Source organism: Eucyclogobius newberryi, unplaced genomic scaffold (assembly GCF_026437365.1).
Source record: "Eucyclogobius newberryi isolate DKJ021-1_F unplaced genomic scaffold, fEucNew1.0.hap1 SCAF_10, whole genome shotgun sequence".
Taxonomy (NCBI): domain Eukaryota; kingdom Metazoa; phylum Chordata; class Actinopteri; order Gobiiformes; family Gobiidae; genus Eucyclogobius; species Eucyclogobius newberryi.
The window spans coordinates 32,997,603-33,014,040 of NW_027315724.1; the positions used below are offsets into that span (position 1 = coordinate 32,997,603).

Sequence of the window (16,438 nt, forward strand, 5' to 3'; positions counted from 1 at the left end):
TAAAGACACTTGTTGAGTGGAAAAAAACTGGGTTGTCCTTTGTTAAGATGTTGTAAACTGTTTTATGTCTTGTCAACATGGCACTTGAAGGAAAAAGCTCTAACATTTCATGGCAGCTCTGAGCAAACTCTGCTCGTCTGTGTCACCAAAAGAAACCAAACAAACCGGAACTCATTGCTTCAAATCCAAAGATCACTCTCAAGTCTCTACCTGCTTCACATCTGACCTCACGAGTACGACCACTTTTGGGTTTTGATTCTGTAATTTCCTTTAACATGTTTTAAGTCTTAACCTATAGTTCTCTGAAGGTTTTCACTGTTTAAGTTTGATCCTAGCTACTGTTCATGTAAATTATTTTGATCATCTAAACATTGTCCTTTTGCTGCATTAATCCCCCTTCATTGTAATCTGTGTGACCATAATCATAGTTAAACATTAACATTGAAGACATTTCCCATGAGTTCAGCTGGGATCACAGGGCAAAACACATTCCACAGTGACATCTTGTGTTTAGATGTGGAAGTGCATAATACAGACCACAAATGGACCACAAATCTGTTCAAATAGTTCACATCACACAACTTTTTGAATTCATTTATTGAGATGTGTTGAATATATACTATATAATTTCCCCCATGTTTGTGGTTGTTGAATCAGACCATACACAACTATTCTTGAAAATAAGGGAGAAACTGTACACTTGGCTTCGCTGGTGGTTTGACGTAAAGGCTTCCCTACAAGAAGAGTTTATCACAGAACAAGCAGCAGGCGACTCTATCTGTCAACAATACAACTGCAAAAAGGCTATTTAGACTTAAAGCTTTTTTATGTTTTCCATTGAAACTCATGAATGGTATTGCGTCTCCGGGAAATAAATCTCACTGGCAATTAGTTTGCCAGGTAAATCCAATTAAAGGAAAAACTAGTTAAGAAAGACATTCCACATTATTAAGCAGACTACAGTTTACAAGCAAAATGGGAAAGAAAACAGATCTCTCTAGTGCCGAAAAGCATGAGATATTTGAATATCTTTGACAAGGTATTACAACTTAGATACTGGAATGAAAACTTAAGCGTGATCATCATACTATTTGTAGATTTGTAGCTGATTCAGAGCCCACAGATAATGAGGAAGGTTTCTGTCTGTCAAATACATCAGATTAAGAGAGCAGCTGCTAAAATGCCATTACAAAGCCGTTAACAATATTTGAAACTGCTAGTGCTGTTGGAGTCCCGCAAACATCAAGGTGAAGGATCCTCCAGAGGTTTGCAGTTATGCATAACCCTTCTATTCGGCCCTTAACCAACGCTCACAAGCAGAAACGGCTCCAGTGGGCCCAGAAATACATGAAAACTCATTGTTGTTCACTGATGAGTGCCGTGCCACCCTGGATGGTACAGATGGAGTGGTGAATGTCCTGGCGTCATGTTTTGGGCCAGAATCATGGGGAGAGAACTGGTTGGCCCTTACAGGGCCCCTGAAAATGACCCCTGTAAAGTATGTCGCGTTTCTGACCGACCACTTTCTTACAAAAAGAAGAACCATGTATTCCGTAACAAAATCATCTGCTATGGGTATATCTATGACCTCAACCCTATTGAGAACCTTATAGCATCCTCAAGCTAAATATCTGAGTGCGGTGTACAGTTCACATCCAAACAGAATCAGAATCAGAAAAGGTTTATTTCCATTGTCAATGAACAGAATTCATGAACAAGGAACTTGCTTTGGTCATATGGGAGACTATTCTGACATCCTGCAAAAAAATTCAAGCTGAAACTCCACAAACTCACAAGTTCAACGGATGCAAGAATGGTGAAGCTTGTGTCAAATAAGGAGGTCCTATGTTCAAATGTGACTTGACCTATTAAGATGTTTTGATGGAAATAGCTTTTGATTTACGTAAATATGACCTGCTAATGCTTCTAATTTAACAAATGACCATTTTTAGTTCTTTACAACAGTTATCATTTGGAGGTTGTTCAATTACATTCAAAAAGTACTCTAAAGGTTGCTGACTTGAGAATCATGATGACTGTCATTCATATTGACTACCTGGCTAAATCATTAGAAATATATAATAAGAAAATATACTTTGCATTATAATTTGGAACAGTGTAGATCTGCAGATTGAGAATGACTACTGAATGAAAGTCAAAATGTCCAGAAACGTCCGTGTCCAGAAACGAGACGTTTCGACATCCAAGAGTCATTCTCAACTGAATTGAATCTCAACTTAAGTTAATGGAGCCAAGGATGATTCTGGAGCTCCTCAAAAGAAGCCCTTTTTTCAGGGTCCCGGGCCAGGCAGCATTGTAGAAAGTCCCGACACTCTGAAAACACATGAGGAGACAATAAGTATCAAACATTGTGCATTTGACAAAAAACATAATTATTTTAATAAGATATTCGCTGTTGTAGTTTTAGATTTAGACTTTCTAGTGGGGCAAACTAAATAGCAATTACTTCTAGTTTTTATTAAAAAGATGAATGAACAAAGTACAAGTAATACCAGTAGTGGTGGTGCAAAATAACTTAATGTATTTACTATGCATTTACACAAAAACTATTGTAACTGTATAGGCTTGAATTGTATGTTTTCTTTACCTTTGGACAGGCCTATCTTGACCCTCCTCTTCCTCCTCAGGTAGCTGAGTGTGTTAAAGGACTTTTGATGGAGGAGGTCATAGAGGAGAGTACCCAGATGGTACACTGTGGTGGGCTCAGCGCTGTATGCCTTAGAGGAATACCACTCAGGAGGGGCAAGGCTGAAGGTCCCTGAATCACACAATACTTTTAAACCTCAAAAAAAAAAAATCATTTCTGTTGAAAATATTGGCCAACACATAAAAGGAGATAAGACGAGATAACATATATATAACATACATAACATACATATACCTGCATAGTAATCATAGGTGCCTTCCTTGACGAGACATCCACAGCCGAAGTCAATGACCCAGGCTTTGGGGACCCTGTGGCCCATCTCCACTAAAATGTTCTCCAGTTTTAAATCACGGTGGAAAACACCTCTGTTGTGCATCTGGATGGAGGCTTCCACCATCTGCTTCAGAATCACCCTGGCCTCTTCCTCCTCCAGCACTCCTTCCTTGGCGTTTTTATATTTCAGCAGGTCCATTGCGGGATAGGGCCGCTCCATTACAAGGATGACCTCCTCTGGGAGCTCATAGCAGTCCAGCATACGAACTACGGCAGGACAGGGGCCCTGGGCCACTTTGACCATGAGCGCTACCTCATCTATTAGGTTATACTCAACGCCATTCTGCACCTGACAGCACAGAGACAAAATTATTGTAATATATTTTTGTTTTGGAGAACTCCACATGATATAAACGGTCTATTCTTTAACTTACCACTTGTTTATAGTGCACATCCTCCCGTGGGATGTGTTTGATAGCCACCTGTCAAATATGAGTGCTTTATTTTTGGATATTGAAGTATAATCATAATGTTAGATGGCTGATAAATGCTTACCGGAAAGATGTCCTGCATACGTAAGCCTGCAAACACAGATCCAAAATTTCCTCTGCCCAGATTGCGAAGCTCAAGGTATTTGGACTGGAAATCAGCTCTGCTGGTGCTGACCTGGAAGGTCACGTCATATAGTTCATCCTCAGGAGAACTTTTCCAGCCCTCATATTTGGCCTTAACCTCACGCTCTGAACTTATCAAGCGCTCAGGCAGACTCTCAAAATGTTTGGGTTTGACTTTATCCTTTTTACTTTTTGGGCTGGACCTCAGCCTCACTAGTTTCACTACTAAAATCTTCCTTTTCCTCGAGACAGTCGGTCCCTCCAGATAGGAACTCTCCAAACGCCGAGAGGAATGTTCAACTTTGTTTTTTTTTTGTTTAACCTCAGTCTCCAACTCTGCCTTCCTTTTCCTCGAGCCAGTCTGTCCTTCCAGAGAGGAAATTACCCAGTTCTCAGACAGACTCTCAAACTTTTTTGGTTTAGCCTCAGCCTGACCCTCGGCCCTCCGTTTCCTCTTCTGTACCTCGACAGGGACATAGGTGTCAGTACCTAACACAAAAAGATTATCGTTAATGAAAGTGAAACTTTTTGAAACAAAGTGTTGTGACTAAAAACATACAGCTTACAGACCTAACAGTTATTGCTCTATCTATGTCAAGTTATTTCTAAACTACAATATATTAACATTTTCCTGCTTCCGAAGAGTGCAGAGGCTTTCCTGCTTGCTCCGGTCTGCTAATGCTGTTTTCCTTTGTTATTTTTTATTTTTAATACGTTTTATCTTTCATTTGTTTTCAATTATGACTTTTTTGGCAAACCAAGGATTTTAAGAACATTTTTACAGTTTTAACAACATGATGAACCATCGACATGTCCGGGAGAAGGGAAACCAAACGCTGTTGGAAAGCCTAAACGATACAAAGATAATGTAAGACAGAGATAATCTGTGCCAGACGTCAAGGTACAGAGTCTGTCTTGATAGAAGACGGCGCGATGTCATGTGATGCAAAGCATCACTGTTTCAAAGATAACGTCACTAATGTTTTGGCTACACATCGAGGAGTAAAAAAGCTGATTGTTCACGTGGGGGCAGTTGACATACAACGGGAAAAGACTGAAGAATTGAAGTTATTCAATGTGCTCGATAAAATGGAAATCAAAACATTCATAAGTGGACCTCTGTGCTGTGGGACTAATAAGACTAATTTCTCAGTGAATGTGATTCTGATTGTAATAAAACACACAGCGTTTTGAAACTAAAAATATAGAGAACACGACGTGTCCCCTGGACAGTGCTTCTACTGTCCACAAGAGTCTTCTACAGTGTGTCAAACTCTGGCGCTTCCTGCTTGATTGCCCCCGGTGGCCGTTTGTGGTGAATTTTTTTTTCTTAGATGTTCTTGTGTGCGCGCACTATGTGCGAGCAGTGCGCAATTGCGCTGGCGCACAGTTTAGAGGGAACAGTGCCCATCTCTTGGGGAAATGTGGGCATTACAGGCGAAAGGTAAAATGAACGGTCAGCCACAGTATCGTGAATCCGAATCCCAACTCCGACATTTGCTGCATATCCTTATTTCTTTCTCATTCCATCTAAGGTCTAATAAAGCCTACAGCCCAATTTTTTTTAATTATATTTTAATATTACTTGGACAAGCTTGGCGGGCCGGATTGAAAGGCCCAACGGGCCGGATGTGGCAGGCGGGCCGTAGTTTTCCCACCCCTGACCTAGAGGATTGCACTACATGGAGAACTTCAATCTATTCTGGAACTAAGAGATGGCCCACATCTCTTAAACAATGTGGGCCATTGTTTAAGAGAAATGGCCCACACCTATGCAGAGGTGGAGTGAGGCTGCTGACAGAGAACCTGCTGCACGCTCTGAGGCATTGAACTGGGCCTGGACAGGGTCCTGAGCAGATAGTTAGAGAAGAGAGGAATGAGAGAAGAATTCCTGCTCCATCTGCCAGAGACTGAGTCAATTTTTCAACATCAGCAGCACCACAACCACAGCCTCCACCAAAGGATTCATCAGCAATGTTTACCACCACCAGCAAAAGATTCAGCTCCAGCTGCTCCATGATCACCTCCACTGCCTCTATCGAAGGACTAATCAGCAGCAGCAGCAGCACAACAATCTTCACTGCCACCGGCACAGGAGTCATTCCTATCATCGCCCCTGCCCTCAGAGCAGCCCTAGGTCCCCTCTGCAACATTTACTCCCACTACCGAATCCTCACTCGCCATATTGAAAATCTGATCCAAGCAGGCATTAAGATGGTCCCACTCACGCCCAATATAGAAAGATCAAGAGTTCTGATATCAACAATGATGAACTCTTCCCCGCACAAACCTGTGTGCCGCACCTATACCCTTCGGCATTTTACCTGGTCTCAAACTCTTCACCAACAAAAGCCCAATCACATATCCCCCTTCGCCCTTCACCCGGCATCTCCCATAGCTAGGATGCACTGAGTCTCAGCGTTAATATGACTTATAGTCATATTAAAAATCAAACCAACCTGGGGCCTTGTGTAAAAACAGCCTCCCCTAGTGCTATTTCTGTAGTCACACCACAGATGGGAAAACAAGAAATGTGATCCATATTCCCTGTGAAAAGATAACAACCAGTCCCATTGAAACTAATGTTAGATCATTCTTAATTCTTAATTTGTATGTTTTGACTGAAACATGGCTTGACAAAAAACACAGGGAATGTAGTTCTAATTGAATCTGCTCAAAACCAAACTTTAAGTTTGAATCTGAAACATGAGTCAACAAAAACGGTGGAGGTGTCCAGGGAAGTTTGAGATGAAATAATTACCCACAGGTTGTTCTTTGGATGTTTTCATCATCTGAGTATGTATCCTTTAAAACTGAGCTAAAACAGTCTCCATCGATTCTCTTCATTGTTCAAGCCTCCCCAGCACTGCCAAAGATTTATTCATGATTTTACTGAGATGTTTTCAGTTGTATGCACAGACTTTGATAATTTGGTCATTATAAGTGATTTCAATTTTCAAAAGTTGGTAATATTTGTGACAGAAATATGTCACAAATTTTGACAGGTCCTTGAAAACCTTAGGTTTTACTCAGCGTGTGAGTGGCCCCACACACATCAGAGGGCACACTCTGGATCTTCTAATTACAAAGGAGGTTAATATTTCAAACATCAACGTGGTTGATGTTGCTCTGATTCTGCTCTGGGGAGACACATACTGTAAATGATGGCACAGGAGCACTGTTCATGGAAATGATCAACTTTGAAAATGTCTCATGTTCTTATGTAAATTATTTGTTGAACTCTGTTACATCTAGTGTTTTGAATGTTCTGGACTGAAAAAAGTTTTGTCAATTACAGGTGCAAAGTGAGTCATGGTTAGTTTTGTCACAAAACTAACCATAAAATCATCACCAGAGTTCATCTACATGCTGCCTCGATATGTTACCAGATTTATAAAGTCTGTGCTGAACAGTTTGTCTGCACCACTCACTCGCATAGTTAAAATGTCTCTTCAATCTGGAACATTCCCAAGGGCTTTGAAAACTGTGGTCATAAAGCCTCTCCTAAAGAAGAGCAGTCTTGATGCTGCAGTACTGAGTAATTACCGGCCCATCTCTAATCTGCCATTTTGGGGTAAAGTCCTTGAAAAGATGCTTTACAAACAGCTCTCTGTTAATAAACAACTCATTTGATGTTTTCCAATCAGGTTTTAGACCTCATCACAGCACTGAGACTGCTCTTGTCAAGGTGATAAATGACATCCGCCTGAACACTGACACGGGCAAAGCCTCAGTCTTAATACTGTTCACCAACAAAAGTCAAGGTCCTATCTGGAAGTCCTATCTGGAAGAGAGGAAGTATTTTGTTGAAATAGGTAACTGTGTCTCAGACCCCATGCCCCTGACCAAGGATCAATCCTGGGACCCTTTCTGTTCAACCTCTACATGCTGCTGTTAGGTCAGTTGATACGTAGTGAAAATGTGTCCAATTACAATTATGAAGACGACAATCAGATCTGACGGTTTGTAGTTTGGCCACTAACACACATCAGTGTGTAGTGGCCAAACAACTTTCTCCAGCTGAACTCAGACTGAAATCATCATTTTTGGCCCACAGAAACAAACAGAATGTGTAAGTGGTTACTTCAAGGGTCTCGCTCTAAAACCTACAAATCAAGTTAGAAATCTGGGGGTAATAATGGACTCAGACTTAAACTTAAACAGCCACACCAAATCAATAACATCACCAGCTTTTTACCATCTAAAAAACATTGCCAAAATCAAAAGTATAGTGTCCAAACCAGACTTGGAGAGACTTATCCATGTGTTTGTCTCCAGTAGATTAGACTACTGTAACGGCCTGCTCACTGGCCTCTCCAAACGAGTTGTAAAACAGCTGCAGTGCATCCAGAACGCTGCTGCTCGGGTCCTGACTAGAACCAGGAAGTACCATCACATTAGTCCTGTTCTCAGGTCTCTGCACTGGCTCCCTGTGGCTCAGAGAAGAGACTTTAAAGCAGCTCTGCTTGTGTACAAGTCTCTCCATGGCCTAGCACCAAAGTACATCTTGGACATGTTAGTGCCATATGAACCATCTCGGACTCTGAGAACCTCAGGGACCGGCCTCCTGCTGGTGCCCAGAGTCAGGACTAAACATGGACTGGCCTCCTGCTGGTGCCAGAGTCAGGACTAAACATGGACCGGCCTCCTGCTGGTGCCAGAGTCAGGACTAAACATGGACCGGCCTCCTGCTGGTGCCCAGAGTCAGGACTAAACATGGACTGGCCTCCTGCTGGTGCCAGAGTCAGGACTAAACATGGACCGGCCTCCTGCTGGTGCCAGAGTCAGGACTAAACATGGACCGGCCTCCTGCTGGTGCCCAGAGTCAGGACTAAACATGGACTGGCCTCCTGCTGGTGCCAGAGTCAGGACTAAACATGGACCGGCCTCCTGCTGGTGCCAGAGTCAGGACTAAACATGGACTGGCCTCCTGCTGGTGCCAGAGTCAGGACTAAACATGGACTGGCCTCCTGCTGGTGCCAGATTCAGGACTAAACATGGATCGGCCTCCTGCTGGTGCCAGATTCAGGACTAAACATGGACCGGCCTCCTGCTGGTGCCAGAGTCAGGACTAAACATGGGGAGTCTGCGTTTAAGTTTTATGCAGCTAAACTCTAGAACAGTCTTTCTGACGATGTGAGACAGGCCTCTTCTCTGGCAATGTTCAAATCTAAGCTAAAAACTGTTTTGTTTAGCTGTGCATATGACTGAAATTATTTTCTTTGTGCTCTTCTCTTTTACGTCTTATACTGTTTTGTGATTTGTGATTTCTGTCATGTCTTTGTGATTTTAATGCATTTTTTTCCTGTTGTGTGAAGCACTTTGAATTGCCTTGTGTACTTGCCGTAACATAAACATTTTCATGAATTGGTCCATTTTGAGTCTGAAATTCCTCCCTCAGCTCTCCGAACATGCCTGCCCATTTTGCACTGTTCTCCTTCTCAGAGGTCCTGCACCTATCTCTGGCAAGTTGCTGCTACATTGTCTTTAGTTTGGTTTATTTGGGTTGAAACTTTGTCTACTTTGTCTGTTTTCTCTGTAACTACACCTTCTCTGGATGCTGGTTAAGTTAAGAATCTTTCTTCTTTGGTGTTTTATGGCAGTTGGTATCCAATTACCACTAATCACTAGTAACAGTGATAATCCAAGATGGCGCTGCTGAAGGCTGCCTCGGCAGTTTGGTGCTCATTGTCTTGTCTGTTTTTGTTAGTAAATTGTGTGTCTGCGTGCTCTTACACCCGTGAAGAGCTCCTATACATCCGGACAACAAGTCCTACGGATACAGTTTCAGTTATTTTAGCATAGGCTGCAGAAATAGCTATTATTTTGGCTAAAATCGTGAGACGAAGAGGAAGGCGCGCTCGTGCCTAATAACCTAGATCCTGACCTTTTGATAATATTTCAAATCTTCCCGTTGTCTCTAAAATCCTTGAAAAACTTGTAGTTAAACAGCTTTGTTGCCATCTACAGGACAAAAACTTATTTGAAGTTTTCCAGTCAGGGTTCCGAGCCCACCACAGCACTGAAACTGCACTAGTTAAAGTCACAAATGATTTGTTGTTAGCCGCTGACGATGGACTGGTCTCAATCCTGGTCCTGTTGGACCTCATCGCAGCGTTTGACACCATCGACCACAACATTCTACTGCAGAGGTTAGAATGTGATGTAGGTGTCGGAGGAACAGCCCTCAGCTGGTTTAAATCCTATTTATCTGATAGGTACCAATTTGTTAATGTAAACCAGAGCTCTTCACCTTGCTCTACAGTAACTTACGGTGTGCCACAGGGATCAGTACTCGGTCCAATACTGTTTACGTTATTCTGCCGTTAGGTAATATTATCAGAAAGCATGGCATTAACTTCCACTGATATGCAGATGACACTCAGCTGTATTTATCAATGAAACCTGATCAGAGCGATCAACACTCTGATCGGACAGACTTACTGCTTGTGTGAAGGATATAAAAACCTGAATGACACATAACTATCTACCTGAAAAAAACGAAGTCATTGTGCTGGGCCCTAAAAACTACGTGACGCAGATAGTCACACGGACAATGTCAGTGTAGCCTCCAGTTCAAATGTAAGAAACCTCGGAGTCTTATTTGACCAGGAGCTCTCATTTAAAGCACATTTAAATCAAGCCTGTAAAAAAGCCTATTTGCATTTGCTTAACATAGCCAAAATCAGAAGATTCCTGCCTAAAAGCGATGCTGAAAAACGTATCCATGCATTTGTAACATCTAGACTGGACAACTGTAACTCCCTGCTTGCAGCGTGTCCTAAAAGCTCCATAAAAAGCTTTCAACTGGTTCAAAATGCAGCAGCAAGATTACTAACAGGAACTAAAAGAAGAGAGTACATTAAGCCAGTGCTCAAGTCCATTCATTGGCTCCTGTCGAGTTTAGAATCAAATTTCAAATTCTACTCTTGACCCACAAAGCCATAAATGACATGGTCCAATCCTCAAAGATGCTATGGTACCATATCATCCAAACAGAGCTGCGCTCTCAAAATGCTGGCCTTCTGGTGGTCCCAAGCACAGTAGGAGGTAGAGCTTTTAGCTCCCAAGCGCCTGTGTTAGGCTTAAAACGTTCCTCTATGAAATTGCTTATGGTCAGGCCTGTTAGGAACAAAAATTTAAAACCTAGTTTCAGCTACGCTGCCCTAGGAGCAACTATGCTGGGGGAAGTATGGCAGCTTGAGCACTACCCTCTGCTCCTGACTTCTATCAAACAATATTTCATATTTAATTCCAGTTGCAAACTGTTCGTTGCTTTTTCTTTTTCACACTCCCTTCTATCCCCGAGGACCTGTGGACCCAGATGCTCCTCTCCTGGTGAAGCGGTCTCTACCCCATATGGTCCTTCATCTGCCTGGAAGATCTGGTTCTCCTCCTGAAGAACTGGTTCTCCTCCTAAAGAACTGGTTCTCCTCCTGAGTTGGTCCAGCTCCACTGTCTCCCTCGCGTCCGCCTGTCCATCTGAAGGAGTCAGATCCTCCCTTCACTTTGGAACTCCTTCAGGTTTCTACTTTTTCCCAAGGAGGTTCTTTGTAGTTTTTCCTGGCCGAGAAGGAGGGTCTAAGGACAGAGGACTCTGGAACATCGTCCCTCGCCCCCACGGACATTGCTTCATCTGTTTTTTACTGTCGCCCTCAGAGGTAACTGTTGTTGTGGTTTTGGGTGTTACAAAAATAAATTGAATTGAATTGAATTGCCTAAGCACCTTGCACTCGCTGCACTGTTCACTTCTTATTGCACTACATATTTTATTTATGTACATATCATGCCAATTTCTAACCTCATTTTAACTTTACTTATTTATTTTTTATATAGCTGGTAGCTATTCATTGTTCATTGTTTTGTATACATTGTTCAATGTTTTGTTGTTTGTGTTGCATCGAATCACCAGGACAAGTTCCTATGTTTGTGAATTTTGTTCATTGGCAATGGCAATAAACCTTATTCTGATTCTGAAGTGTTACATTACTGCCACCTACTGTAGTTGTACATCTTTGACTGCATTCTTTAGACTTCTTCCTTGGTGTTTTAATAGTGGTTGATATCCAAGTGTTACATTACTGCCACCTACTGTGGTGGTAAGTCTTGGACTGTTTTAGACACTAAGAGCCTTCTGTTAAGAATTCTGTCTTTGAGACTGATCAGTTTTGATGACATCATAATTTACAACTGTATTTCATTCTATGCTAACTCAGCAAGTCATAACACAGCGCGGTAATGTAACACTTGGATACCAACCGCCATAAAACAACAATCATCAACAACAACATCACTGGTTTTATAAACTAATATTTTCAATCTGGGTTTTAGCTAGGCGGACACTGTATTATCAGACTCTCACCTTTCTGACGATTCTGGTCTTATTTGTTTTCACTTAGAGTTTACCATATTTTTACTACATCATAATGTTGAGGTGTTTTCATAAAAGATCACTGACATACCGGTACCTAGATGTTTTATGAGCACAAAAATGTGACTTGTCCGCTTCACACTGTATTTTTTAAATTTTGTTTTTAATCTTTTAGCTTTCAGGATACAGCACCCTCTAGTGGATGTTTTATTATTTAAATGGACTTAAGGGGCCTCCACACCGCCGCGGCCGAAGCGTCCAGTTTACATTCAAAGTCTAGAGTAAACGCGCGTCGAGCGCGTAGTGCGTTATCCGCGGCGCGATTAGTGCATTTTCTTACGCTCTCGACGCTTTGAGCGCGCGTATGAGGCGGCCAAAGCGACGCGCGACGTGCTCAGATATGTTGAGGTCTCTGCGGCAGACGCGCAGCAGCCGCCTCAGCAGCCAATCAGAGCTGACGCTCCAGTGACGACGTACGTACGTATTTCCCCTCGCATTTCCGGTATTCCCCGTGGAATTCCCCAAGAAGAGCCACTTTTTCCTTGCTCGTCAACAATGGCAGATTGAACGATTGATTGTGGCTGTTTATGGGAGAAAGGAGCTGTACGATGTATTCACGGTGGAATACAGAGACAGAAACAAACGCGAAAACAACACTCTCGATATCTGCAATTTTACACAATGAAAGGCCACACCGACAACAACTCCACTGCTCATGCGACAACACCTCTACTGCGCATGTGCGCAGACAGCTCGAGTGTGCCGTACGCATGCCTGTGTATAGTGCCCGGGGCGTCGAGAGCGCGCGCCCGGTGCGTAAACCTTTCAAATGTACACGCGCTCAAATTGTGCGTCCGGCGCGATTAGGCTGTACGAAGCTTAAGGCCGTAGTTATTTTATTACTTGGTTTACGGATTTTTTAATGTAATATATTGCACAGGCGGGCGAAATATAAATATAATTTCAATTTCAAAAGATGTTTTCTTCCGGGTTTGCTCAAAACGCACCACAGGAGGAGAGAGGGGCGCGTCTCCCCCCCGTGTAAAGGGGCCTCCACACCGCGGCGTGTAAAGGGACCTCCACACCGCGGCGTGTAAAGGGACCTCCACACCGCGGCGTGTAAAGGGACCTCCACACCGCGGCGTGTAAAGGGACCTCCACACCGTGGCGTGTAAAGGGGCCTCCACACCGCTGCAGCTGAAGCGTCCAGTTTCCATTCAAAGTCTATGTAAACGCGCGTTGAGCACGTAGTGCGTTTCCCGCGGCGCGATTTCTTCGTTTTTGCTGACGCCGCAGCAGTCAATCAAAGACAACGTCCTACGCACGACCCGGGAAAAGACCCAAAACAAACCACTAAAGATAAAAAAAAAATCCTTAAAACGCAGCTCTTGGAGCAAATAATGATATTGACTAAACTCTGCTCAGCTCTGAAGTATATGCGGGTCCCAGACGGGCCCCGGAGCCCATCGCCTCCGCCTTTGGACTTTGTAAAGTTAATAAACCAAAGCCATGGTCCAACATTAAACTCTATTTACGCCACGAGAAAAGCAACACAGCACAACTCCTCCACTGCGCATGTGCGCAGGACGACTCAGACGCACGTCTGCTGCCGAGTGTATTTTACGGACATGAGTCCGGGACGTCGAGAATGTGCGTCCGGTGCGTTTGTCTTTCTAATGTACACGCGCTCAAATTCTGCGTCGGGCGCGATTCGGCCGCAGTGGTGTGTATGAGGCTTAACAGTAGATTTAGCGCGTTTTAGACAGACAGAACTGAGGCTTAAGTGTGCACCCTCCCCCACCCACCCAGTCACGGCAAAACGCACTGAAGAAAATGTGGTGAACGGGTTTAAAATGTGTATTTGCGATATCAAATCAAATCAAATCAATTTATTTTTGTAAGGCCCAAAATCACAACAACAGTTGCCTCTGAGGGCCACAGGGAGAAATGAATCAACAATGTCTGTGGTGGCGAGGGAGTCAGACAATGTCTGTGGTGGCGAGGGACGATGTCCCAGGGTCCTCTGTCCTTAGACTCTCCTTCTCGGCCAGGAAAAACTACAAAAAAAACCTCTTTGGGAAAAAAGCGTAGAAACCTGGAGGAGTTCCAGTGAAGGAGAGATCTGACTCTCACAGACGGACACGAGGAGACTGGAGCTGGACCCACTCTTCAGGCAGATGAGGGACCGACTGAGGCGAACTGGACCCACTCTTCAGGCAGATGAGGGACCGACTGAGGCGAACTGGACCCACTCTTCAGGCAGATGAGGGACCGACTGAGGCGAACTGGACCCACTCTTCAGGCAGATGAGGGACCGACTGAGGCGAACTGGACCCACTCTTCAGGCAGATGAGGGACCGACTGAGGCGAACTGGACCCACTCTTCAGGCAGATGAGGGACCGACTGAGGCGAACTGGACCCACTCTTCAGGCAGATGAGGGACCGACTGAGGCGAACTGGACCCACTCTTCAGGCAGATGAGGGACCGACTGAGGCGAACTGGACCCACTCTTCAGGCAGATGAGGGACCGACTGAGGCGAACTGGACCCACTCTTCAGGCACTCTTCAGGCCAAATATAAAGGCGCGCAGCAGAAAGACGGGCACGCGCTCTGCCCGGGACAGCGTGCAGGGACAGAGTAGTCTCTCACTCCTGCAAGAGTTTGGCGAGAAATTACTTAATGCGCTCTTATCTTTTGACTTAATACCGCTTTTTACATTTAATTTAATGCTATTTTGCGTTGTTGGCGGTACTTTATAAAAAAAAAAATATAAAAATTAATTTTATTTATATTGTAGAAATCAATCATCTATGTGCGGCGGATCCGTAAACCAAGTAATACAATAACTAAGGCCTATGTTTTAATGTAATTGTTCATAAGATAACCTTTATTTGTCCCACAATGGGGAAATTAGAGTATGTACAGAAACAGATTAGGCACAGAAGTAAATGATTAAAAAAAAGTAATTTTATGTAATTTTGGGGATATCTTTCCTGACTGCTAACCATCAAATATTGTGATGTTAATATAACACAACATAGTAATATAAGTGATTTATATTTTGAATTCAGACTTTTTCACAATGTGGGAAAATGAATACATTACATGTCGGTGTAATCCCTCATTCGTCCAGGCGTGTTCCATAGTAGAAAAAGCTTCAGTTGTAGTCATCTGGACTCAGTTTGAAAAAATAGACGTTTCGACTCTCATCCAAGAGTCATTGTCAATAAAAGAATTTAGATCGAGAACTCCGATATTAATACTGTTCTGTGGTAAGACCCGCCCATTGGGCGGAGCCTTCCTGAAGTAGAAAGAGTTGTTTGTTTCAACAGAAACTCCCCCCTTGTATCTACCGAGCTAGCCTATTCAGAATCTTAATGGGCTATAAGAATCCTCTTTGTCTTTGTGAGACCCTGGCTCAACCACCCTGAGTACCTGATTAGCATCCGAATGTCCTTGCCCTGGTCCTCTACCTTTCCAGGGGTTCAGTAACCCATTATAAATAACAGGAAGATTAAACCTTAGCCCTCCATTTCTGTTTAAAGAAGGTCTTTCTTTTTTAACAAAAATAGCTTCCTTGACTCCTCTTTCAAACCATCTTTTCTCCCTGCTTAAAACCTTCACCTCACCGTCTTCAAACGAGTGATTAGAGGCTTCAAGATGGAGATGCACGGCACTCTGAGGTCCTGAACTTGTATTTCTTCTGTGCTGATAAAGCCTCTGGGTGGGTGCCCAATGGGTGGGTCTTACCACAGAACAGTATTAATATCGGAGTTCTCGATCTAAATTCTTTTATTGACAATGACTCTTGGATGAGAGTCGAAACGTCTATCTTTTCAAACTGAGTCCAGATGACTACAACTGAAGCTTTTTCTACTGTATACATTACAATTATTTTATAAAGTAGTTGTCAATAATAGTACATATAATAATAATACAGCACAAAAAATAATAACAACATATCATTATGTTTTATTATTTAGAATACTAAAATTAGAAAACATATTTACGTAGATGTCTAGGTGCTTTTCAGTGCAGGGATCAGTCTTGAATGAAACGTATAAAGAAGCATAGGCACTCAAAAAGGTCAAAAAGTTGTTTAAAAGCTTTTATTATCACATGGCCATGTAATGTTGAAGGCTTTAAAATAATGTATTCTCATATTTAAATCATAAACAAACATGGTGTAGTGTGACATGCCTTGTCACACCACACTGGACCCACATGTTCTCAACTTCCTTCTCTCCGTCTGTTCGTCTGTCTGTCTGTCTGTCCGTCTGTTTGTCCATGTTAAAGAAACACTATTTAAATCTACAAGAGGATAAAAATAAAAATAGGCTTACTATATACACACATTTTACAGTAAAATATACAGTTGTAGTGCAGAAAGTGAACAGTGCAGTGAGTGATTGATTAAATTATAGTTGAAGTGACAGGTGTTTTAAAGTGTTCATGAGTCCAACGGCAGAAGAGAGGAAACTGTTCTTGTTGCTCCTGCCTGAGGGGAGTC

General features: G+C 42.9%; 1 protein-coding gene across 2 annotated transcripts in view; it reads right to left on the reverse strand.

Moving 5' to 3' along the window:
* LOC140368441 (serine/threonine-protein kinase pim-1-like) overlaps positions 1-16,438 on the reverse strand; it is a 44,915-nt gene that overhangs the window by 24,572 nt on the left and 3,905 nt on the right. The window contains exons 1-4 of one of the 2 annotated variants that reach the window (XM_072455490.1): positions 3,497-3,671; positions 3,376-3,423; positions 2,903-3,290; positions 2,609-2,779 (exon numbers count right to left, since the gene is read on the reverse strand). In XM_072455490.1, the coding sequence (XP_072311591.1) occupies positions 2,609-2,779; positions 2,903-3,290; positions 3,376-3,423; positions 3,497-3,514 (625 nt within the window). In that variant the 5' untranslated portion in view covers positions 3,515-3,671. Of the gene's footprint in view, positions 1-2,608; positions 2,780-2,902; positions 3,291-3,375; positions 3,424-3,496; positions 3,672-16,438 lie in introns of those variants that run through there. The other variant, XM_072455482.1, reaches the window with a different exon arrangement.